The following is a 23,594-nucleotide window of genomic DNA, read 5'->3' on the forward strand; positions in this document are numbered from 1 at the left end:
GATGGAAGAAATAGGGTTCTCCTTTCCCTGTCCCGAAATTTATGACGTCACAACAGGATAATATGGGCTTTGTCCCTAAAACAAACACTTAATTGATAGACATCTTAGATATGAAAAATTTAAATGATTCCATTATAGATTACAGCCTACTCCCTTAGCATCAAGGTTAAATAAAAGGATTAAAGCCTAACACCATCCCTGAAATAGAGAACTCAATCCACTGAGCGAGATATTAACGGAAAACAAAACCATGCTACTTAATATTAATTTGATATGATTAATAGTGCTGAATGATGATAAACTCTACACAATTTCTCAGGTATAAAAATGATAAAATAACAAGTGCAGTTTTATTCTCAAGTAGTGAAACATCACAGGAAGGAAACGGACATTTTGTTGTTTATTACACTGATCCCCAAAGTTTTATAATAACATTTTCTTATTCGTTTTTTTATTGGGACCAGTCAATTTTGATCGATTGGATCATTAAGTTAAGTGTTTAAACCTGTAATATACAGAAGGGGTATTTTTATGTATCAACATTGGAAATATTAATCGGTCATTATCTTATACCTTAGATTCCTGGTAAATTTTAGTACAATAGGTTCAAAAGGACAAACATACAAAATATTGTATAGAACACTAACTTTGATTGCATGGCCTTTGTCATGAAGTCCTAACTATTAATGTTGCGCAATTGGCATTGCAGCAGTAGGTATAACTTTTAACGTCTTTGGTTATGACTTGGTTTTAGTCAAGATTCGAACCTATAACCTCCTCTCCTCCCTTACGCTACACATAATCTTAGAATATGAAAGAATTAATAGGGCAAGAATTTATTTTGCATAGATTTTCTTATCCTATAATAGCGGTTACGCCGCTAGAGTCCTCTAGGGGCACTTGAGTAGGGGAGAGTCGAATTTGATAACCCAATTTATTATTTTAGATTCTAAAAGAAAAGGTAAAAATTTTTTTTGGGGGAGGAATAATTTTTTTCTAGGGGCGACTTATCTTGAGAAGGTGGTGGTACCCTCCCCCAAAATTGTTATAAACCTTCCCGGGACCTATAAGAAGCTACCCTGTTAAGGTTCAGCGGTTAGCGAGATCCTTCGGTATAAACAAACAAACAGACAGACAGAAAAACACACATCCTGTTACTTTATCATAAGAATTGTATAGAGAGTTTTGTATTGGCAAAAGTTGTTGAAGAAACAACATAAAATATCAGGAAATAATGATATTCATAAATCATACTAATTTTGCGAATTTTCTTTTCAGGAGAGCTACACCCTAACAGCACAGAAAAAGGATCTTCCAAAAGAAATAAAAATATTTGGCTCTAACAAATTCTATAATTCATCTGAATCCAGGTAATTATTTACCATTTCAATAGTTTGAATTTTTCTTTAAATTGGAAGGTTTTCCTCAAAGTGCCTAGTTGAGCATTGAACTAATCCCCCTTCTTCTAAATCCTTATACTAAAGTAACAGGATGTTTGTCTGTGTGTCTGTTCCGAAGGATCTCGCTAACCGCTGAACCGATCGGGTTCTCCTTAACAGGGTAGCTTCTCATAGGTCCCGGGAAGGTTTATAACTATTTTCTTGGTGAGTGGGACACCCCCAACCCTCTCAAATTTCAATTTTTTTTAACTAAAATTAAAAATGAGAGGGGGGGGGGGATGCACCCCCCCAAAAAAATAAGAAATTGGGTTATGAAATTAGATTCTCCCCTCCTTAGAGGTCTCTAGCCGCTAGTTAACGATAAGGTAAGAGGTTTCGTTTGTTCGTTTTTTTACATCGACATATTATTACTTGGATGTTGCACTAGATTTTCATGTACTGATCTAATAAAGTGATACTCGCAGATGTCTAAAATAACGATACCCCCCAATTTATCCGCTAGTTATAGAGTAGCTTCGCTACTAACAACTTTTAATAATAATTGATTATTTATGTATGGTATGGCATACTGAGATTCATAGAATTTAATTATTATTACTCCTTCTTAGATAAACATAGAAACATGTTTGCTACATTTTTGGCATTTATCTGTATATTTATATTAGCGGCTACGCCCCTAGAAGCCTCCAGGGGCACTGGTAGGAGAGGGAAAAGTTGACATTTTCCCATTTTGAATTTGAGTTTCAAAATAGATAAAAAAATATTTTTTTTGGGTGGGAGGGGGGTGTAGAACCCTCCCAAAGATAGGTAAAAACCTTCCCAGGACCAATAAAAAGCTTCACTGTAAAGGAGAACAATATCGGTTCAGCGGTTAGCGAGATCCTTTGGGACAAACAAAAAACGTTTACTGCTTTATATATTGGATTTAACAAGGATATCAATATCCATTTTCAACAAATCAGACAGAAGGACAAACGAATATTAACACTAAATCTATCATAAAACTGCCTGAATGCTCAATAACGACATAAGTGGTTTTCAACCATACTGAAAAATCATGCATAGCATAGTATTACAGACAATTTTCCATGAATAATAAAATTAATACCAGATAAGTCAGGCTGAAACTGCAGGTCCCTCGGGGCTAACAAAACTGGTCGTAATCTTATGATTTTTCATTTTAATATCCGAGGAGAGCTGTCCATAATACGATGAGATAAATTACATTTTTTAAAGGATAATAATCATTATAGAATACACAAAGCATTTTATTATATATTGGTTTCTTTCCATAAACTATTTAATATAGTTTTAAAAAGAATATTCTTTTGAGAATAAATAATAAATATAGAAAGTCTAGATCCCCAATAACACAATTGGACCAATTGAAAAGCAGCATAGGAACAATCTGACCATTTTATTAGTTTAGAAAGTGTACAAACATTAATATGAAGTTGTCGTTTCTTTTTTCCTTCATTCATATAATAAGTAAGCTGTTGAATTTCTTAGATTAATCTAATTATTCCTTTTATTTATTGAATGCTTGTGGCTGTAGCGGTCATAAAATTGTCATAAAAATCAGCCATGTGACGTCATAAAAATGAGGAAAATGAGAGGAGAAGTGGGAAAGAAAATCCATAAAAAAGATAGATAGATAATCCTTCATTTTTATGACGTCACATGACTGATTTTTTAGACACTTTGTCCCGCTACTCTCTAACTACTTATGGATATAATTATCTATATTTAAGGAGTATATGGATACCAGAATACAGATCAGACCTAGAAGGAAGTACAGACTCTATATAAGAGTTATTACTTCACTACTTATGGATATAATTATCTATATTTAAGGAGTATATGGATACCAGAATACAGATTAGACCTAGAAGGAAGTACAGACTCTATATAAGAGTTATTACAACACTACTTATTGATATAATTATCTATATTTAAGGAGTATATGGATACCAGAATACAGATTAGACCTAGAAGGAAGTACAGACTCTATATAAGAGTTATTACTACACTACTTATTGATATAATTATCTATATTTAAGGAGTATATGGATACCAGAATACAGATTAGACCTAGAAGGAAGTACAGACTCTATATAAGAGTTATTACTACACTACTTATTGATATAATTATCTATATTTAAGGAGTATATGGATACCACAATATAGATCAGACCTGGGTGGAAGTACAGACTCTATATAAGTTTTATTACTACACTACTATGGATATAATTATCTATATTTAAGGAGTTTATGGATACCAGAATACAGATCAGACCTAGAAGAAAGTACAGATTGCGTGGTAGTTTTGGAAGATAAGAAAAATATTCTCATATGCAGGAATAGACATTTGATAATGAATAATATATTTATAGTGATGTAATATGGGTAATGCTAAATAAATAGAACCAAAGATCTAAAGGGATAAATAGTAATTGATGTGCATCCCCAATCAAGATAAACAAAATTACCCATTCTCGACATTAAAGTTATTGTTGGAAATGTTTGGAAAATGATAGTTATCTTCACTACTAATATGTTTATGCAGTTGAACCTAACAAATATCAGTGCACAGGGTTTGCAGGGGCGTGTTGACACCTTTATTAACCCAAAATTGACGGGGGTGTAATACAGACAACAAGAGTGGTGTTATTTTATTGTATACACCCCTATAAACGTCACACCAACTACAAACAAGCCTCCTTAAATTTAAGGGAATGTGTGACTTTTTAAAATATCCTGGCTCTTCTAGAGGTTGTATAAGGTCATAAAGACCCCTTTCAAGCGGATTGTAATGGGGTTTTGGGGGTGGTATCCACCACCCCCCTATATTTTGCCAGTAAATGGAGACATTACCCTTCTTCACGCTTCTGCTAACAATCATTATGGAACCAAAGTCTCAAATACTCTTTTAAAACATACTTACTTGTCCTTTTATCCAGAAAGTAGATAGTTTATCCAGGGATCTAAAGGTATAAGATAATGGCCAATAAATTGATGTAAATCCCTGATGATGATGGACAAAAACATCCCTTCTGTAGATTGCATAGTGATTGAATCGTTTGGACACTCAACTTAATTAACCAATCAACAAAATTCAATAAATGTCTATAAAGTTATTAGGCCAACGAAAAAAAACTTAATTATTATAGAAATTTTATTTATAGCCCAATGTCCCCTCCATTAAAGATGAACAATATATTCTGATTAGGGTAAAGATATAAAAAGCACATCACCCATAAATATTAATTACTTAATCTCATATTTTATAATCTTCAACTTTCCATTTTAAAGTAATATCTTGATAATATATTCAAAATTAATCATATTTTCAAGGATATCTTAGTTATAAATCAGGGGGGGAGGGGACATTGAACTGTTAATTTCACTGGTACTCAAAGTTTCAATGTTTCAATCTATAGTTCTAATTTCAGAGAGGGTAATTTTGTTTATTCTCATTCAGGTTGTCCACAAATCTATCTCTCAATGTCTTATCCCATTATATCCCTAGTTTCAAATACAAAAATATAACAAGGATAACAACAACCAAAAAAAATCAGGCAGACATCAAAAATAAAATGTGATTGTGCTTTTATCAATTAAAACAGGAAAGTTATTTATTGTATTGTATTATAGACAGCTTTCTGTGGATAATAAAAATGAAAAACTTTAAGATTCAAACTGAAGGCCTGGGCTGACAAAACTAGTACTAATTTTATGATCGGTATTTTTTTATTTTTGGAAAACTGCTTGTAATACTATGCTAAGGATGATTTTTCAGATGACAGGGGACCAGTTCTAATTCAGTGGATATTAATCGTTTTTGAAGCAATACTGGAATAGTTATTTCTCGTATCGTATTATAAACGGCTTTCCGCGGATATAGAATGTACAATTATAAGATTAAAACTGGTTTTAATCTTATGATTGTACATTTCTATATTCGTAGAAAACTGGATATAATACGATGCTAGACATAGTTTTTTCGTATGGATGAGAACCGGTTCCTAACCACCGGATTCGAATAAATACGAGAAAAATCTTTCTTAGTATTTCTCTAAATCCATGTTGCTTAAATTGGACATACTTACATTTTTGTCGTAATTATAGATATGGCATTGTGCCTAATTGATACAGGAATCACTATTTGAATATCTTGATCTTTGGAGAGGTATAAAATCAGTATGTTATTAAATGGATTTTCTGCTTTGTTTTGAAAATAATAAAAAAAATGTTTAAAAAAACCTCAGAAAAGGAGAGTTAAAAACAGTTTTCTGGTGTAAGAATCCTACCTGCCAAGTAAACTTTTTAGTAGCAAAGCTAATCTTTATCTTGTTTTGGCCGTCCGTCCGTAACACTATGGGGGATATTGAATTTACTCAATCATTTTCTTAAATAGACTACTCATTTTTAAGGAGGGGGAGATTCCAAATTTACAAGGTCTGATGGTCTATAAAATCCTCTGAGAGACATTGCAATATAAAGAGTAGAATTGCAATATACATAACTGTTATTAAGAACGCTTAAATTCTTATGGTTATTTTGCTAACTAAAAGCTAACTAAAGCTATCATTGGTAATTCCATTCCTTCATACATACATAGAGACAATTTGTTGCTTTCATTACTTAACAAGAAGACGTGTGAAATTTTATAGTATACTATAAGATTTAAGCTTTTGTGTACCTTGTCTTTTTTCATCACAGATAATTGGTCTCCTTCATAGGTCATTTATAGAATGTTGGTTTCCTTATCTGTTAGTACCGGGTTCGATTCTCTCCGAGAGGGGCGGGGTTTTTGTGGTTGTTAAAAATTGGAAGAATAAACAAAAGTTGTCGCAAATATAGGTATTAATTAAATAACAAAATTCTAAATTGAGTTCAGATATGTATTTAGCTTGTTTTTGCTGCACTGATTATAGACATAATTACCCTTTTTAAAGGCTACTTTTCATTAAATTTATTTGATACCGAAAATTTCAATGAAATGTAAAGTTGATTACAAAATTATTTATATTTTAGAATGGCATAGAATGGAAGAACATCAGAGAAATAATTACAGATGTTCCAACAGATTTTATTTTTGTTGCAACTCAATTTGTCCAGGAATTCTATTGTATGATTGACATCGAAATTATTTCAATTTAATTTTTTAAAATTACAATCAATTGCAAAATTTAATCTTTAAATCTTTTGTCTCTTAATTATCTTATATTCTCCCCCTCTATACGTGGCAATAGCGTAAATGATAGAGTGTCTGTTTGCTGTCAGGTTCGAATCTGGCCCACATTACGTCATACTAGAAAGTTAAAAATGTATCTACTGCTGATATGTCTATAGTGAGAGTAGGGGGAATGCCTTGTACCATAAGCAGGCGCAACCAGACAAAGTTCGTGCAATCAAAGGGTTAGTTGTCTGTTGGATGCTTCTTAAACTAGTATCAGTTGGAGGTAGAGTATCGCATCCCATAGCAAGCGGAAGATGCTCTGACTTCTCTATATGATCACTTTAAATTGAAAGAGAATTTGGCCCCATGTATTTTTTTATGCATCTGAGATAAATCAAATCCAATAGAATGTTTTGTAAAGGGTTTTATTCCTGTGACCTGCAAATTAAATAAAGGTGAATACTATAATTAATACATTTAAATAATGTTTTTATTTAAATTTAACTTAATGTTTCATGCTTTTGCAATCTTTAGGAAGATAGTAATAACAAAAATTTTGTACCTTATTATAAATATTTATTGATTGAAGCAAAGCTGCTATACAAGTTTGTTTGTTGGTTAAACCTGTCTGTCCATATTATGTCAATGGACGATAAATTGTTGATAAACAAAATAAACCCTTCAGTAGGTTAAAATTATTTGTTTAAAAAGGAACAAAATTCCTATAGTTTAAACCAAGATTTTATGATTTTTTTCATTCAAAATTTTATGAAGAACTAAAGTTTTTAAGCCAACAAATGATAGAACGTGTTCATAATGCTTAATGTACCAGTAAAATTTACATTCCAGTGTCCCCTTCCTCCCTGTTATATAAAACAAAATTATCAAAGCTATCTTTCTGTATAAGGAATGAAGGAAAGGAAGATTTTGGGATTGTACAATTATCATTAATCTATTTATAAGAAAAAAATAGTGAAAGAAACAACAAAAAATATTTATAATACAGGAAAACTGAAAAATATTAGTTTTAATCAAAACATTTTTGACATAATTATTGATTAATTGTTTTTCCCTTGCATGTTTTTTTATTTAAGATTTCAGAAACCTGCTTTTTATTTAGAAAAAAAATAAAAATTAATTAATTAAAATACTAAAATTTTCATGTGAAATTTTCCTTAGAATGGTTCAGCATTTATTTCCCCACAAGGAATAATAATAACCTACCCAGGAACTATAAGAAGCTTCCCCTAAAAAAATACTCAAATGGCCCAATGGTTATCGAAATCTAAGCGGACTGACATAAATATATTATCATATATCAATAATACATAAAAATAAAACGATGTCAGTCCGTCTGAAGTTTAAGGTTTCACTAACCGATGAACCACTTAGGTTGCACTTCCTAAGGCATAAACCTACTGGTTCTGTGAATGTTTTGAGCTATTTTCAAAATAAAAATGTCTTCTGAATGCTAGTTGCAAAGCCACTATTTGATTTATATTTGGACAGTCATAAAATTTTTGTTTATTTTAGAAAATATCGAGGAAAAAGTAGTACCTGATCTAACTGTTGAAAATGCTGTTACAAATTATGTCAGGCTGCATTTAAAAACTACATTTTGTGACATTACAGTTCAACCTGAAACTTCAAAAATTCATTCACTTTTAATTAGTCAAACTCTATATTATTGTAAAGAAAGGAAAGTGATTTTTAATAGAACTATTTAGATACTAGAGGATACGCCCCTAGAGACCTCTAGGGTGGTGGGATGGGTGAGTCAACCCTTCCTACTTTCAATTATATTTTTAAGAAGAAAATGTAAATCGGTTCAACGGTTACTAAGATCCTTTAGCACAGACAGACAGATACACAGACACAGATCATGTTTCTTTTACAAAAGCCCTGAATAGACAAAAAGACAATCAACTCCTTGTCAGACGATTTTTGTCTAAAATATACAGGGAGAGGAAGGGGACATTGGACTGTAAATTACACTGGTACCCAAATTTTCACTTTTATAGAGAATTTTAACTTTTAACCAGCTAATAAAGTTAGAGGGTTGACATTTAAACAAGGATGACAACATCCATAACAGCGAAGCACTGAAACGGTAGGACAAACGGACATTAACACTTTTATAGTGTCAGAACTGAATAATCAGAATATAAATGTAGAAGAGTCAAAGCAAAATTGTAAGTAAATTTGTTGAAAAACTGCTTGATACAGGATAATGTTTCAGGACATACTTACATTCTAAGGACTTGATTATACAGTTGCTTCGCTTATAACATTATACTTTGTTGTCCCAGGAATCAATATACCAAAATTTAGATAAATCGAATGATTAGATCACATAAAAATCTGTTCTTAAAAAAGTAAAAAAATCAACATATTTTCAATTTAAGGTAGTCTGTTTATTAAAAATCACTTGAAATTAGAAGTAAACAGAGTTGTGTAGTGGGAACAACAGAGAAATTATATTCACAATCAACTAGACTATATCTGAGGAAATCATTTTATTCTTGATCTATTCAAAATTACTAAGGGTAGTCCAAATATAGTATTGCAATTTCAAGCTAACGACAAAAAAAGTATAAATCCTAGTATGTTGAGATAGGCCTATATTGGAAAAAACATTAAAAAATAGTTGTTTGTAAGGCAGCTATTTTCTACTTTGGCCCAGTCTGTCGGTTTCATTTCACATTTGTATATAAATTGCGCAAGAATGGTTTCACTGTAAGTACAGAAAATTTCAAGAAGGTTATAAATCTAGTTACAGAATAGCTACAATATATTAAAATTAAAAAGAATGATTTTTTTTCTCGAAGATAAAAGAAAATAACTGCTGATCTTTTTAGTTAGGTGTCAGACAGCCAGACATATGTATACAAGTTATTGAATAGCTACAGCAAAATAAAGTTAATCAAGATTAATTTTGTTGTGTGTAGCAAATTACAAGAAAATACATGCTATTTATTATTAGGAGGTAATGGAAAGACTGACATAGTTATCTTAAGCTTCAGAAGGACAGACAGACAGACAGACATCAATCTACTTTGTATTATAGATTAGGTTTTTGGACAGAAATAGAACTAATTAAAGTAAAACAAGAATGATTTTGGTGTGTGTAGCGAATTACAAGAAAGTATATGCTATTCATTTTAGTGAGGAGTCAGACAGACAGACAGACAAACATATACTAGAAATAGAGTAGCTACACTAATTAAAATCAAACAAGAATAATTTTGTTATGTGTAGCGAATTACAAGAAAGTACCTGCTATCCCTTATAGGGAGGTATTGGTTATATAGTTATCTTAAGCTTCTGAAGGGCAGACAGACAGACTGACATCGTTCTACATTTTATTATAGATTAGGTTTGTGTGTGCGAATGGGGCGTTTGTCCAAATTTAGGTATGGAGACCGCTCTTCTATGAGTACTACTAAAAACCTACTTTTACTGCAATACACATAGACATTCTCATCGTCGGTTCATTTGTTTAGAATGCTTAACCCTCTATTCCCACAAGTATAATACGAATTTGGTTGAGCTGGTGGAAGCTCAACAAAAGACCCACGCGAAGTATTATGTTGCTTTAATCTAAGAATAAATGGTTGGTTTTGATATTCGATCAGAATTATATAAGTATATTAAGCATTAAGGAAGGAAAATGTTTTTATAAAGTGTATTTATATTACAAGTGCATAAGTTAAGTATGAAGATATTTACAGGATAAGTGTTAAAGTTATAAGTAGAGTAGGACAGAAATGTGCCCTAAGTCCCAAGCAGTGAATTGTGCTAAGTGTTAGAATTCTAACATAAGGCCTAAGCTCAATTCATGCTAAGTACCAAGGGGCCTAAATTTAAACTACAATGCATGCCAAACAACTAAGTCATTACCTTTTAAAGCCAGAAAGAGAAGTTGATGGTAGGAGAGTCAATAAATAACTAAATAAATTTAAGAGGTACATGCTATAACATTAGCTTTGGACCAGGATCTTAGTGTTTGTCTGTGCAATTAAATGTCTGTATGTTAATATGTGACGTAAATCAGGCATGGTTGTAGGCATACATATTTGTACTGATTGTTTACATGGTTACTTTAACAATAAACATAATGTCTTTAATAAACATATACTATTAGCAAATCACATACAAATTACCATGAATAGGCTAGCGTTACCCATATATGGTGTCATATAGGTAGAGATAGGCCTATGAATGCATAAAAGGATACAAATAATGCCGTGGGCCTAGCTAAAGTAATTGTGTCTTGCGCCTGATTGCTACTGGATAATTGCGGGGCACACGTCAATCAAATATTCATAATCTGCTCTATAAAGTGTTGACTTTATATCAAGCATAGAGAGATAGTTTTGGATGCGAAGCATTTCTATAAAAGTCTTATATGTACGTTCAAAGAATTTGAAAATTGAGGATCGCATCTCCAGGTTTTTGGACAGTTATAGAACTAATTAAAGTAAAACAAGAATGATTTTTTTCGTGTGTAGCGAATTACAAGAAAGTACCTGCTATTCATTTAAGTTAAGAGTCAGACAGACAAACATAAACTAACTATTGAGTAGCCACAACTAATTAAAATTAAACAAGAATAATTTTGTTGTGTGTATGTAGAGTTGATGGACAAACGGACATATGAAAGTTATAGACTGGAAGACATAAACTAGCTATGGAGTAACCATAACTAATTAAAATCAATCAAGAATATTTTTGTTATGTGTAGCGAATTACAAGAAAGTACCTGCTATCTATTATGGGGAGGTGTCCACCTGATTACCAATTCTAGTATTTACACTCAAAAACAAAGGTAAAATATGTTACAGCTGTAAAAATGAATTTCTCTCTCGTATCGAAGGATTTAATATTAGGCAAAATCTAGCTTAGAATGGCATAGGATTTAAGGTTTCCAAAGCCCTAAAGAGTCATTTATATTTAAGTTTAATGTAATGGTAACTCCTATTATAGGCTACACAAAACTCGATGGATTTGGTCTGATATTTTGATCCTCCTTATGTAAAATAAGCGGCATTTCTGTTTGTCTGTCTGTATGACAAAAGAACTCGGTAACCGCTAAACCAAAATAAAGCTTCTTTATCTGTTTACTTTAGAGAATTTTTGTTATATCCAATTCCGTGGGGGGATAGATCCACACCACTAAAAGCAAAAACTCTTACAAGAAAAAAATTATATACTTTACAAAAACAACTATAAGTTAGTAGAACTTTAATTTAGATGGTGTACGCTTCCACAAAGGCCTGTTATGATTAAGGCTGCCTACATTGTAAATGGACATCTCAGGTAAGCATTCATAAATTTATTTTCATATATGTTTTTTGCTATAACTTGTCAAAAATGCTTACAAAACAAACCCAAGTTACTGAAACAGTGTATTTACAAGCCCAAGTTTTATCAGTTTTAGGTCAAAAAGGTCTGTTTTAAAGCATTTTTGACACATTTATGGCTAAATACATATAATGTTATGATCGAACATATACATAAATAAGTCAGTATGAAGACTTTTAAAATATGTATCTTAAAGGATAAGACAATGGACGATAAATTGATATTGATCCCAAGAGATAAATATAAGAAAGTGGATAAGATTATTGGTTACATCCCTAGTTTTGAACTAACTAACAGATCTATAGTATAGATGTATACACAGAAAACTCCCCCCTTCCTTTTTCAAAGACCTCTTTTGTCTGCTTCTAAATTATTTTCTGCTACTTGGCTGTTTTTATATAAGCGACACCACTGGTTGATTTCCAATGACCCAATAGAAAGGTTGCACAAGGCGGTTTCGATGGGGAGATACAGTTATTTAACCCCTTCTCCCTCTAGTGTTTTACTCTAATCTAACCATTTACAATTCAATATCAGTACCCAAAGTTTTAGAAATCATCAAATAAAATAACAATGTGATAAAACTTTGGGTACTAGTTTAATTTACGGTCTTAAGTCTCTCCACCCCCCCCTCCCCCCCTCCCTATCCCTGAAAATAGAACATAACTATATAGCATTACTGTCGGAAGGACCAACTAAAATACAAGAGTGTTTAAGTAAAAAATTATATAAGATGTGCCAAATATAAACTTCTTTTCTTTTAGACAAAAGAATCGTCATAGATAATTTTCTCAAATTTTAAATTTAAATGTTTAGTTGAGGAAAGGTCAACCTATTTCAAATTTATGTTTATCCGAAAAAGAAATGTTTTCTTTGACATATTTGTAATTTTTTATTAACTGACAATTTTTGCAATGAATTACTTTTTAATAACACTTGGATTTAATTTAACTTTACTAAATAGAAAATTAAAGTAGTGGGACAAAGTGACTCAAAAATCAGTCATGTGACGTCATAAAAAAAGGGATTATCCATATATTTTTTAAGGGTTTTCTTTACTACTTCTTCTCTCATCTCCCTCATTTTTATGACGTCGCATGACGTTTTTTGAGACATTTTGTTGCACTACAAATTAAAATCTTTAGTGTGAGATCAAATTTGGAAGATGAAAAGCTAGATGAACATACAATGTGCCAGCTCGATATTTCTTCTTCTATCCAAAACAGGTTATTTTAAACAGAACAGTCTGAAACTAAAGCAATTGTGAAAATATATCTTTAAAGTTAAACTAAGGAAAATTATTTCCAAAAGAAGAACATAAATAAGAATCTAATAAAAAGTTTTAAGCAGTAGAAAATTCATAGGTTTTCCAATAATGAATATCTTTGTAGTAAACTTTCTGTTACTACATAAAGAACAAAGAAATATTTTGTTTATAGAGTTGCTGCCAAAAATTAAGAAAATCTATATTTCTGTCAATTTAGTTTGACAAGTTTCAAATGCTTTGTTGAAATAAAGCTGTTTTAAATTGCAAAAGTTTTCATGTCTAGATTTTTTTTCTATCCTTGTATTTCTAACTTAATATTTACTTTTTAGATCCTGCAGTTCATATCTCTCACTGGATTGGACATCTCTACATGTTTTAAGTCCATGTCCAAAGTAAGATTTTAATTTAACTGTTTCAATTAAATTGTAGATCGGATTCATACATATAAATATCAAGTAACGTCTTTGCAAGAACATTTATTTGCAGTCTTAAGTGACTATTCTTATAGAATTAAAAGTTTAAAAGTGTATTCTATTATATAAAAGAGTATGTTTTTTGGTCTGTAGCTTAAGATTTTGATAACTATTGAACCGATTAAGTTCTCCGATTCGTGGAAGCTTCTAATAGGTAACTGGATTGTTTTAGGCTATTTAAATTTTCTGTTAAAGTTTGGTTTTAGACTATTTTCCATAGTCCTTCAAATATAGAGCTCCTAGATGCTCATTGCTCAGAGCGTTGCCGCAAGTGTATCATAAAGCTTCATGTATTTTTGTTAAAGGAACATATCTATTAAAATTTCTTGATAAAGTTTAGATTTTCAATATTTCTTTGATAATTTTTTTAAGGTTACGAATGAGAATGTGTAAATTTTATGACTGTACTGCCTGGTCAAAACCAAGTTATATTAAAGAACAGCCGTTCTATCCAGTTCTACTATCTGCTAATACTAAAGATAATGGGAAGGTATAGAATAATATTAAATAAAAAAGTTATATCAAAGAACAACTGTTCTACCCAGTTCTACTATCTGCTAATACTAAAGATAATGGGAAGGTATAGAATAATATTATATAAACCAAGTTATATTAAAGAACAGCCGTTCTACCCAGTTCTACTATCTGCTAATACTAAAGATAATGGGGAGGTAAACATTTTATTTTAGCTTCTTTAATAGGCCTTACTGATTACTGGTGAGTTGGTTCAAAATGCTAACTTTTGTTAGTAAAGAAATAAATGGAAAAAAAAACAACTTTATGATTGTAGCACTGAAAAACGTTCATAATTGATTTTTAAAAGCGAAGCTTTTCTATAATTAGGGTCGGTCCTTTTTTCGTTAATTTAAGCATGTTAGAATTGTCCTATCAATTTAAAACTTTACATGGTGATTGCTGTAGTAGTTAGGTACGATTTAGAAAGCGTAGCAACTCTATAACCATTACCAGAATGACCTTACGTCCATTTTAAACATGTTTATTTTTTTATTTTTTTAACAGGAAATTTTTATTTGATTTAATTATCCAATTGTTCATATTTTTGGTATAATGATTTCTGGGACAACAAAGTACAATATTATAAGCAAAGCAACTATATAATCAAGTCCTAAAAATGAAGATATGCCCATTTAAACATTATTCTGTATCAAGAAGTTTTTCAACAAATTGACTCACAATTTTGCTTTGACTCTTATTCATTTATATTCTGATTATTCATTTCTGACACTATAAAAGTGTTAATGTCCGTTTGTCCTATCGTTTCAGAGCTTCGCTGTTATGGATGTTGTCATCCTTGTTTTGTAAGCTTTTAAGCGGGGAGAAAGGGAACATTGTAAATTACACTTGTTCACAGAGTTTTAAATTCTTATTCTTTAGTTTAAAAAGTTTTGGTACATTTATTGAATATTGATTGGTTGGTTCCAAACTAGTATTGTCCAACCTTTTTAATCAATCTATAGAAGGTGTAATTTTGATTATCATCATTGGGTATGTGTTTTGATATATGGTTTTATTATATTTTAGGTGTATCTAAATTTTGAGTCTGGCTTGGCAGACCAGTGTGAGGCTAAAGTCTTTGATAACAAACTATTGTAAGTATCAAAAATATATTTTTATTTTTTGTGCATTAATGTGCGTTGCGAGATAACTGTGCATTATTGAGTAATAGCTATTTCAGATTATTTGTTGGCCTTCTTTTATGCGAGAAATATCGATTCTTGTATTCTGTATTTAAAGGTAAAAAATTTCCCTCCAAACTTCTCTACCCCTAATTATAATAACAATAAATATATAATTATTAACTTTGTTTATTTGTGTAAAAATTACTGGTATAGTCCCTTTCTTGACAATGTCTTTTAAGGGGCGTTTCTTCGTATTTTCTCAGTAGATTTTCTCCTATCTTTAGGCTCTGCGGGAAGCTGTAACCCTGCGGGGCAATCACATAACTTAACCTAAAATAACCTATCAAAAGCCATTGCGAAAATATGACAAAACGCCCCTTTATTTGTTTAGAGAGCATGTCAGATTAAAATTGCAAGAACCTTCCTGTGAAGACGACAATTTAACAAACTGTTGTGCGGATACTAATATTACTACGTAAGTATCACAAATTATCAGGGAGAAAGGGGACATTGGACTGTAAATTACATTGGTACCCAAAGTTTTATATTTTATTCGTTGGCTCAAAAACTTTGAGTACTCTTATTGAATTTTGATAGGTTAGTTCCAAACTTTTCAATCAATAATTTTCATCTATACAGAAGGGCTAATTTTATTTATAGTCATTGGGGATATACAGAAAATAAAAATGATTTTCTTGTCTTTCTTATTTGACATTTGCCTTATATAAATCTCCCAAACTGATGATCCATTACAGTGAAGCTTCTTATAGCACAGGGAAGATTTATAGCTTTATAATAAAATATCTTTAATTCTAGGTCTTCTGAATGAGAGTATGGACTTGTTCATGAGAATAATTGTAGCATCTGAATGTTTCAATCAGATACTACAATTATATCATTTAATTTTAGATCTTCTGAATTAGAGTTAGGACTTGTACATGAGAATAATTGTATTTATCTGAATATTTCAATCAGATGCTATAATTATATCATTTAATTTTAGATCTTCTGAATTAGAGTATGGACTTGTACATGAGAATAATTGTTTACACCTGAATGTTTCAATCAGATACTACAACTATATCATTTAATTTTAGATCTTCTGAATTAGAGTATGGACTTGTACATGAGAATAATTGTATACACCTGAATATTTCAATCAGATGCTACAACTATATCATTTAATCTTAGATCTTCTGAATTAGAGTATGGACTTGTACATGAGAATAATTGTATTTATCTGAATATTTCAATCAGATGCTATAATTATATCATTTAATTTTAGATCTTCTGAATTAGAGTATGGACTTGTACATGAGAATAATTGTTTACACCTGAATATTTCAATCAGATGCTACAATTATATCATTTAATTTTAGATCTTCTGAATTAGAGTATGGACTTGTACATGAGAATAATTGTATACACCTGAATGTTTCAATCAGATGCTACAATTATATCATTTAATTTTAGATCTTCTGAATTAGAGTATGGACTTGTACATGAGAATAATTGTATACACCTGAATATTTCTATCAGATGCTACAATTATATCATTTAATCTTAGATCTTCTGAATTAGAGTATGGACTTGTACATGAGAATAATTGTATACACCTGAATATTTCAATCAGATGCTACAATTATATCATTTAATTTTAGATCTTCTGAATTAGAGTATGGACTTGTACATGAGAATAATTGTATACACCTGAATGTTTCAATCAGATGCTACAATTATATCATTTAATTTTAGATCTTCTGAATTAGAGTATGGACGTGTACATGAGAATAATTGTATACACCTGAATATTTCAATCAGATGCTACAACTATATCATTTAATCTTAGATCTTCTGAATTAGAGTATGGACTTGTACATGAGAATAATTGTATACACCTGAATATTTCAATCAGATGCTACAATTATATCATTTAATTTTAGATCTTCTGAATTAGAGTATGGACTTGTACATGAGAATAATTGTATACACCTGAATGTTTCAATCAGATGCTACAATTATATCATTTAATCTTAGATCTTCTGAATTAGAGTATGGACTTGTACATGAGAATAATTGTATACACCTGAATATTTCAATCAGATGCTACAATTATATCATTTAATTTTAGATCTTCTGAATTAGAGTATGGACTTGTACATGAGAATAATTGTATACACCTGAATATTTCAATCAGATGCTACAATTATATCATTTAATTTTAGATCTTCTGAATTAGAGTATGGACTTGTACATGAGAATAATTGTATACACCTGAATGTTTCAATCAGATGCTACAATTATATCATTTAATCTTAGATCTTCTGAATTAGAGTATGGACTTGTACATGAGAATAATTGTATACACCTGAATATTTCAATCAGATGCTACAATTATATCATTTAATTTTAGATCTTCTGAATTAGAGTATGGACTTGTACATGAGAATAATTGTATACACCTGAATGTTTCAATCAGATGCTACAATTATATCATTTAATTTTAGATCTTCTGAATTAGAGTATGGACTTGTACATGAGAATAATTGTATACACCTGAATGTTTCAATCAGATGCTACAATTATATCATTTAATTTTAGATCTTCTGAATTAGAGTTAGGACTTGTACATGAGAATAATTGTATTTATCTGAATATTTCAATCAGATGCTATAATTATATCATTTAATTTTAGATCTTCTGAATTAGAGTATGGACTTGTACATGAGAATAATTGTATACACCTGAATATTTCAATCAGATGCTACAATTATATCATTTAATTTTAGATCTTCTGAATTAGAGTATGGACTTGTACATGAGAATAATTGTATACACCTGAATATTTCAATCAGATGCTACAATTATATCATTTAATTTTAGATCTTCTGAATTAGAGTATGGACTTGTACATGAGAATAATTGTATACACCTGAATATTTCAATCAGATGCTACAATTATATCATTTAATTTTAGATCTTCTGAATTAGAGTATGGACTTGTACATGAGAATAATTGTATACACCTGAATGTTTCAATCAGATGCTACAATTATATCATTTAATTTTAGATCTTCTGAATTAGAGTATGGACTTGTACATGAGAATAATTGTATACACCTGAATATTTCAATCAGATGGATACAATTATATCATTTAATCTTAGATCTTCTGAATTAGAGTATGGACTTGTACATGAGAATAATTGTATACACCTGAATGTTTCAATCAGATGCTACAACTATATCATTTAATTTTAGATCTTCTGAATTAGAGTATGGACGTGTACATGAGAATAATTGTATACACCTGAATATTTCAATCAGATGCTACAATTATATCATTTAATTTTAGATCTTCTGAATTAGAGTATGGACTTGTACATGAGAATAATTGTATACACCTGAATATTTCAATCAGATGCTACAATTATATCATTTAATTTTAGATCTTCTGAATTAGAGTATGGACTTGTACATGAGAATAATTGTATACACCTGAATATTTCAATCAGATGCTACAACTATATCATTTAATCTTAGATCTTCTGAATTAGAGTATGGACTTGTACATGAGAATAATTGTATACACCTGAATATTTCAATCAGATGCTACAATTATATCATTTAATTTTAGATCTTCTGAATTAGAGTATGGACTTGTACATGAGAATAATTGTATACACCTGAATATTTCAATCAGATGCTACAATTATATCATTTAATTTTAGATCTTCTGAATTAGAGTATGGACTTGTACATGAGAATAATTGTATACATCTGAATATTTCAATCAGATGCTACAATTATATCATTTAATTTTAGATCTTCTGAATTAGAGTATGGACTTGTACATGAGAATAATTGTTTACACCTGAATATTTCAATCAGATGCTACAATTATATCATTTAATTTTAGATCTTCTGAATTAGAGTATGGACTTGTACATGAGAATAATTGTATACACCTGAATATTTCAATCAGATGCTACAATTATATCATTTAATTTTAGATCTTCTGAATTAGAGTATGGACTTGTACATGAGAATAATTGTATACACCTGAATATTTCAATCAGATGCTACAATTATATCATTTAATCTTAGATCTTCTGAATTAGAGTATGGACTTGTACATGAGAATAATTGTATACACCTGAATATTTCAATCAGATGCTACAATTATATCATTTAATTTTAGATCTTCTGAATTAGAGTATGGACTTGTACATGAGAATAATTGTATACACCTGAATATTTCAATCAGATGCTATAATTATATCATTTAATTTTAGATCTTCTGAATTAGAGTATGGACTTGTACATGAGAATAATTGTTTACACCTGAATGTTTCAATCAGATGCTACAACTATGTCATTTATGATGACAATGTCAGGTTTGATCCATTTTTACTGTCTGTCTGCCGGGCAAACCTGTCGATGTATTTAAAACAAACAAACAAAAATATTTCTTTTTACCATTATTTAATTTGAAATTAAGAAAATTAGTTTGTTCTTTATCCTAAAACATCAATAGAAAAAAACTTCTAAAGTTTTAATGTGAATCTAAACAAAATTGTACATAAAGTTGTTGAAAAATTACAGGATACTATAAAAAGACATACTATCCTTTTTAAGAATTGATTATAGAGATGCTTTACTTATAATTACTGTATATTGTTGTCATAGGATTTGTTATTTTCTGATTAAAAATTTGTATTACGATATTTAACTCTATATTTATGGAATTTTGTTAAGGTATTTATATTCTGAGTGGAGTAACATGTTGCAAGTTCAGCCCAATTGTCCTGGAGGCTTAGGTAACATTTTTACATTGGATAGCGAAGGCAATATTGTAAGTAGTGCAGCTACTATTTGCCAAGAAGTTTAATGGATAAGTCAATGGATGATAAATTGATGTACATACACAATTGTAAAAACAAGATTATCACTTGCATCTAGATTCAAATTCAATTTATTAGTTGAAAAGTTTGGGCACTGCAAATTTAAACCAATAAAGTACCCAAAGTTTTTAACTTAAAATGAGAAAACATGTTATACAACATTGGGTATCAGTTGAATGTCCAAATTTACAGTCCCATGTCAAAATTGACGACTCTACATATGTACAAATAACATTTGAAAGCAACTTTTCAACTTTTATGATTTTAAGGATAAATAGCTTTCTTCTGTGTGTCTGTTTGAATTTTAAAAATAAAACTCTCATTAATTGTTGGAAAAACATCTTGATTTATTTTTCTTTTATTTTAGATACAGGCAAGTTGATTGGAATAAGCTTCGGTATAGCTGGAGCTACTGTGGTGTTTCTGGCAGTTTTTACAGTACTAGGTCTAGGTATATACAGGTATAATAATATTATATTTAGTATAGCTGGAGCCACTTCTGGCTGTTTTTACTGTATTAGGTCTTGGTATATACAGGTATATTGATATTATATTTAGTATAACTGGAGCTACAATGGTGTTTCTGGCAGTTTTTACAGTACTAGGTCTTGGTATATACAGGTACTAGCGGCTGCACCCTTTGAAGATATAGGGGCAAAAAAATAATTTCTCTTATGAGGTATAATCCCCGATTAAGGGATCTATAAAAAGACTAACTGTAGAGAAAAGTCGAATCTTCTAAAAACATAAGAAATGTAATTTATAACGAGAAGCTGTAATTGTTTATTACTGTCATGGATATTATCATCCTTGTTATTGTTTTTAGATTGAGACAGAAGTTCTTGGCTCTAAGTAGAATTGAAACTGGACAAGGTAAACTAAATCCATCGGAAAAAAGCTATTAACATTAAGTAGCTTTACTTGGTTGAGATGATACGGAATTGCCCCCCCCCCCCCTCCCCCTCCCAATGATCTGTATATGTTTCTTACTCCCATGTTAATAGTTAAATAAGTAGTTATAGATAAACAATTATTTAAAATACATTTTTTGGAAAATGCTTAACAACAATACATTTTACTTAAGTTTGTTAAAAATCCTTAAACATTTATAGGCATTCCTTTGGCTGTTCATGATAGTACACCTCTAAATCCATTTTCTGATTATCCTCCTGATTATCAAGTAAGTATACCTATGTACTCCTCTAGTACATGATAGAACATAGTTAGTACATGATAGTACATAGTTATTACATGATAGTACACCTCTGAATCCATTTTCTGATTATCCTCCTGATTACCAAGTAAGTATACCTATAGTACTTGGTATTTTTCTAGTCCATTATAGTACATTCGTGGCTCGCCGTTAGCATCTAGGCCCCTGTATTCAAAGCGGCAGTGAGATTCTAAAAAAATTAAAGTGGGCTTAAAACCATCCCAAGACTTAAATCTGGAAATAGCTGACAGCCAAAAACGATCACAGGACCAATGCGAGGCTAACTCTAAATAGAAAACCCAATGAGTTTAGTAGTTTTAGAGATCATATACTTTAGACAAATAACCTTATTATTTGTTATTATATAGGATATCTAGTACATGATCATAATTTTACTTTTAGGAAACCTCAATTTCATCTCTTGGTTCTACTATTCGAGCTTAGAACACAATATCTCTAAAATTTATGCATCTTTTTACTTTTTTAGTAGCAAAGCTGTTCTATACAAAACTTTTTCTGTCCTTCCGTCAGTTCATTTTTAATGCGATTTACTCAGCTGCTATAAAAGCTGTAAATTTATTTTTTTGTCAAAATTATTATAAATGAAAGGATAAGTAGCTTTATTTTCGATTGTTCACATATCACTTCGCTACTTATGAGTGTTGTCATCCTTGTTTAATTGTTATAAAATTATTGGGGTATAGTCCCTTTCATGGCAACGCCTTAAGGGGCGTTTCGTCATATTTTCACACTAACTTTTGATAGGTTATGGGTTAGGTAAGGTTAGACAATTGGCCCAAAGGGTTAGAGCCCCCCGCAGGTGCTGGAAATAGGGGAAAAGCTACTGTGGAAATCCGACGAAACGCCCCTTAAGAGGACTATACCATATTATTGTAAATAAAATTCTAAAAAAGTTTACTTTTACAACGACGACTAAATGCAAATAATCAAAAAGTTTTAAGAATATCATACAAGATTTGAAATATAAAAAGAAAAATACTGCATTTACAAATTTATTATTTATTTTATTTCAACAACAAAGATCTCAAATGTGCAATTGTTTTAATTTTGTAAATAATTACAATGTAAAATTTTGTAAATAAAATTTCTATCAATTATTTCTTTTTAATTGTTCCGTAATTATTATTTAATTATTGGTTAGCTGGTAACACAATAATTATCTAAGTTTTTATTGTTATATAATTATTATGCTACGTCATAATAATTGTTCTTTTTATTACTATTCTATTTTGCATTTTGGGTCCCGGATTTTTTACTTATTATTATAGATATCCGCATACTTCTTAAAAGCGAAGCTTTCCTATAGTTAGGGTCGGTCCGTCCATCCAAAATGGATAGCTTTTTTCGTTCATTTAGGCATGTTAGAATTGTCGATTTCAAACTTTGCATAGTGATTCCTGTAGTAGTTAGGTACGATTTAGAAAGCGTAGCAACTCTATAATCATTACCAGAATGTCCGTACGTCCATTTTAAACATGTTGATATTTCTACTTTTTTAACAACAAATTTTTATGTAATCGAATTATCCAATTAATCTAAATTTTGGCATGTTAATTTCTGGGACAACAAAGTACAATATATAAGCGAAGCAACTCTATAATCAAGTCCTTCAAATGTAAGTATGTCCATAAACATTATCTTGTATCAAACAGTGTTTCAACAAACTTAATTACAATTTCGCTTTGACTCTTATACATTTATATTCTGATTATTCAGTTCTGACACTAGTGTTAATGTCTGTTTGTCCTACCGTATTAGTGCTTCGCTTTTTTCATCCTTGTTCTTTTAATAATTTGGGTACTGTATTTTTGGAGCGTAGCAACTTTGTAAATAGAATATAGATGTACGTCCGTCCGTATGCATGTTTCTCCGTCACAATGTTATATTTTCAAGGATTTTAAAAGTTCATTTAGATTTTTAAAAAATCTTCAATATTACTTAATCTTACCAACTTTTTAAAATTAAAAGTTTACGGTTGTTTTCTAACCAAGCAGTGTTCGAATGATATGCTTCTTATGGAAATAGCCACAGTATAACTGGGTTACTAAGCATATAATTGAGTTTATCTGCATTTTTGTTCCTGACTTTAATTTAGTGAAATCTTACCTTACAAATGTTAAAAGAGGTTATT

The 23,594-nt window shown here is 30.4% G+C and overlaps 2 protein-coding genes and 1 long non-coding RNA gene across 3 annotated transcripts; all 3 read left to right on the forward strand.

Annotated features, from left to right (window-relative positions):
• The first annotated feature begins 62 nt into the window (after nt 1–62).
• On the forward strand, nt 63–8,469 carry LOC145328440 (uncharacterized). The gene is made up of 8 exons (XM_080172134.1): nt 63–66; nt 285–319; nt 1,279–1,370; nt 3,666–3,755; nt 5,666–5,717; nt 6,438–6,519; nt 7,002–7,037; nt 8,116–8,469. The coding sequence occupies exons 1-8, from the start codon at nt 63–65 to the stop codon at nt 8,307–8,309; spliced, it is 585 nt and encodes a 194-aa protein (XP_080028260.1). The 3' UTR covers nt 8,310–8,469.
• A 555-nt stretch (nt 8,470–9,024) lies between these two features.
• LOC145328449 (uncharacterized) lies at nt 9,025–16,417 on the forward strand. The gene is made up of 9 exons (XM_080172146.1): nt 9,025–9,087; nt 11,325–11,410; nt 11,836–11,901; nt 13,092–13,172; nt 13,543–13,605; nt 14,059–14,176; nt 15,229–15,296; nt 15,718–15,801; nt 16,330–16,417. The coding sequence occupies exons 3-9, from the start codon at nt 11,864–11,866 to the stop codon at nt 16,415–16,417; spliced, it is 540 nt and encodes a 179-aa protein (XP_080028272.1). The 5' UTR covers nt 9,025–9,087; nt 11,325–11,410; nt 11,836–11,863.
• Nucleotides 16,418–19,623: 3,206 nt separating this feature from the next.
• Nucleotides 19,624–22,560, forward strand: LOC145326321 (uncharacterized). The gene is made up of 6 exons (XR_013881843.1): nt 19,624–19,722; nt 20,084–20,145; nt 20,597–20,690; nt 21,056–21,102; nt 21,342–21,409; nt 21,845–22,560. It is a non-coding gene; the product is annotated as an uncharacterized LOC145326321 (long non-coding RNA).
• Nucleotides 22,561–23,594: the final 1,034 nt, after the last annotated feature.

Source organism: Acartia tonsa, chromosome 1, assembly GCF_053477335.1.
Source record: "Acartia tonsa isolate MP-2025a chromosome 1, ASM5347733v1, whole genome shotgun sequence".
NCBI lineage: Eukaryota > Metazoa > Arthropoda > Copepoda > Calanoida > Acartiidae > Acartia > Acartia tonsa.

Coding starts and splice junctions, on each gene's coding strand:
- LOC145328440 (XM_080172134.1), top strand. Junction 320..1,278: donor AACTCTACACAATTTCTCAG/GTATAAAAATGA, acceptor TTTTCTTTTCAG/GAGAGCTACACCCTAACAGC. Junction 6,520..7,001: donor TGTTGCAACTCAATTTGTCC/AGGAATTCTATT, acceptor AATGTTTTGTAA/AGGGTTTTATTCCTGTGACC.
- LOC145328449 (XM_080172146.1), top strand. CDS start 11,864: ATGATTAAGGCTGCCTACATTGTAAATGGACATCTCAG. Junction 13,173..13,542: donor TCTTCTTCTATCCAAAACAG/GTTATTTTAAAC, acceptor TTTACTTTTTAG/ATCCTGCAGTTCATATCTCT. Junction 15,802..16,329: donor GCGGATACTAATATTACTAC/GTAAGTATCACA, acceptor ATTTAATTTTAG/ATCTTCTGAATTAGAGTATG.